At 48.0% G+C, this 2,104-nt stretch overlaps 1 protein-coding gene across 1 annotated transcript; it reads right to left on the reverse strand.

Moving 5' to 3' along the window:
* Window positions 1-699: 699 nt before the first annotated feature.
* LOC133341417 (trace amine-associated receptor 4-like) lies at window positions 700-1,767 on the reverse strand. The gene has a single exon (XM_061550026.1). It carries the CDS (start codon window positions 1,765-1,767, stop codon window positions 700-702), a length of 1,068 nt encoding a protein of 355 aa, XP_061406010.1.
* Between the last annotated feature and the right edge of the window lie 337 nt (window positions 1,768-2,104).

Here is a 2,104-nt window from a genome sequence, read left to right on the forward strand (position 1 = left end):
GGGTAATCCAAAAATATCTATTTTCTGCGGATCTCTGTCAAAACCCACAAATATAGGATGAATTAAAAACAAACAATAACAATCGAACGCTCAATGCGCATGCTCAATGATAACACTTGCCTGCTCCCGTGCAGAAGACTCCGCCCACTAAGTGGATAACAGAGCCACGCCAATCAACATCAATCAAACTCTGTCCACTGTTGTAATGGTATGCAACTACTGTACTGTAGAACAATAATGTGGATTTCGGATTAACTGGAGCACATTTCTTCGGTTTAAGCTAGTGACTTGGAATACAAATTTCCAAGAATAACAATATAAAACTGTTTTTACATTATTGGGCCTAAGGGGAAATCCATGAGTCATTAATTCACGTAAAAATCTCAGGTGCGTGGTTAATCCACAAATCGGACAAACCACACGCGGATAATCGAGAATCTACTGTATATGAATAGCGCTTACCATCAGGGATGGTCAAATGGGCTTAAAGACAATGCCAACGAAACTCATAAAAACAAAAAAATATGCAATTGCAAGCACTATGGAAATGCAACCAATACAGGGTCGAAGTTGTAGAGGGAGACCAAGGATGAAATTGAATGATGCGGTGGAATTGCATTTGAGGGCAGTTGGATGCTCCTTAAAGAAAGAAGAGGCACAGAATAGAAGAAGCTTCTTGAAAAGGAAGGCAGTAAACCATCACAGCTCAGCACTGCGGATCCCAGGCTGCAGGAGCCTGCGACTGAAAATTATGCGGATGGCATTACGGAATGTGCGGTTGAAGCCGCCGTAGAGGAACGGGTTGATGGCCGAGTTGACGTGCCCGATCCAGTTGAGCATCTCCCACACCACGGGCTTGGTCGTGTAGTTCAAGTAAGGGTCGATGACGATGGTGCTAAAGAACGGCGCCCAGCATATCATGAAAATGCCCAAGATGATGGACACGGTCTTGGTGGCATTGTGCTCTCGCTTCATGGCTGCCCACTGCTGCTTGTTGAAGCCCAGCGCGGTCTGGCCCAGCATCCCATGCTGTTGGGCACCAATGGAGCGGGCCTGCTTGCGGGCGATACGGTAGATCTTTGCATACGTAACTGTCATGATGCCCATGGGCAACATGAAGCTGAAGAAGGCTCCGCAGCTCGAGAACACCTTGTTCATAAAGAAGATGCAGTTGTCGGGACAGGTGCGCTCGGCCACCATCTCCTCGATGCCGATGACGATCCAGTCCAGCATGATGGGCACCACGTAGAGCAGTGAGCCAAGCCACGTGGCTGCGAGCGCTATGGCTGCAGTTCTTCTCGTGAAGCGCTCTTGGTAGTGGAAGGGGTCACAGATGGCCAGGTAGCGGTCGTAGCCGATGCAGCAGAGGTGCATGGTGGAGGCAGTGGGCAGGAAGGCGTGTAGAAAGTGGTGCACCTTGCAGAACGCATGGCCGTAGAACCAGCAGTTGTAGACGCACTGGTTCATGTAGAAGGGCATCACCACCACGCCCACAAGGATGTCGGCCACTGACAGTGAGAAGGTGAAGGCGTTTGGTAGCACCTGCAGCTGCTTGAAGTAGAGGATGGCCGCGATGATGAGGGTATTGCCGAACATGTTCAAGATGATGGAAATGATCATGGCAATGAGGATGACCTCTGCGTATTCAGGGGGGACGGTAGGCTGCCGGCACACCAGGTTGAACTGTGTCAGGACACAGTGCGACTGGAACGTCCCATTCTGAACCGACGAGTTCAAGGCAAGTGCCGGGCTTGCATATTTGCCCATGTACATTTGCTTTAAAATATTTTAACTCTACAACTGTGATGTCCAACAACTTGAGGCGTGGTCACTCCCTCTGTTGAATACAAATATGACAAGGTGTAAAATGCGCAAGACTTAAATGGCTGAAAACTCAGCCCATGGATAGTAAAATGTTCCTCGTGGCACTTGAGATAGCTAAAAAAAACAGGACAAGAACTATTCCTCTACTTTAGGTATTGCGATTAAATCCCTCTGGATCAGTCACTTCATGAAACTTATCAAACTTCTTGAAGATTACAGAGGTCTAATTGATTTTCGGAGAATAAATCCCCATGTGCATTCCCTTGACAACACGGGTGAA

This window comes from Lethenteron reissneri, chromosome 2 (assembly GCF_015708825.2).
Source record: "Lethenteron reissneri isolate LAM-NWPU_2019-01 chromosome 2, ASM1570882v1, whole genome shotgun sequence".
Lineage (NCBI taxonomy): Eukaryota > Metazoa > Chordata > Hyperoartia > Petromyzontiformes > Petromyzontidae > Lethenteron > Lethenteron reissneri.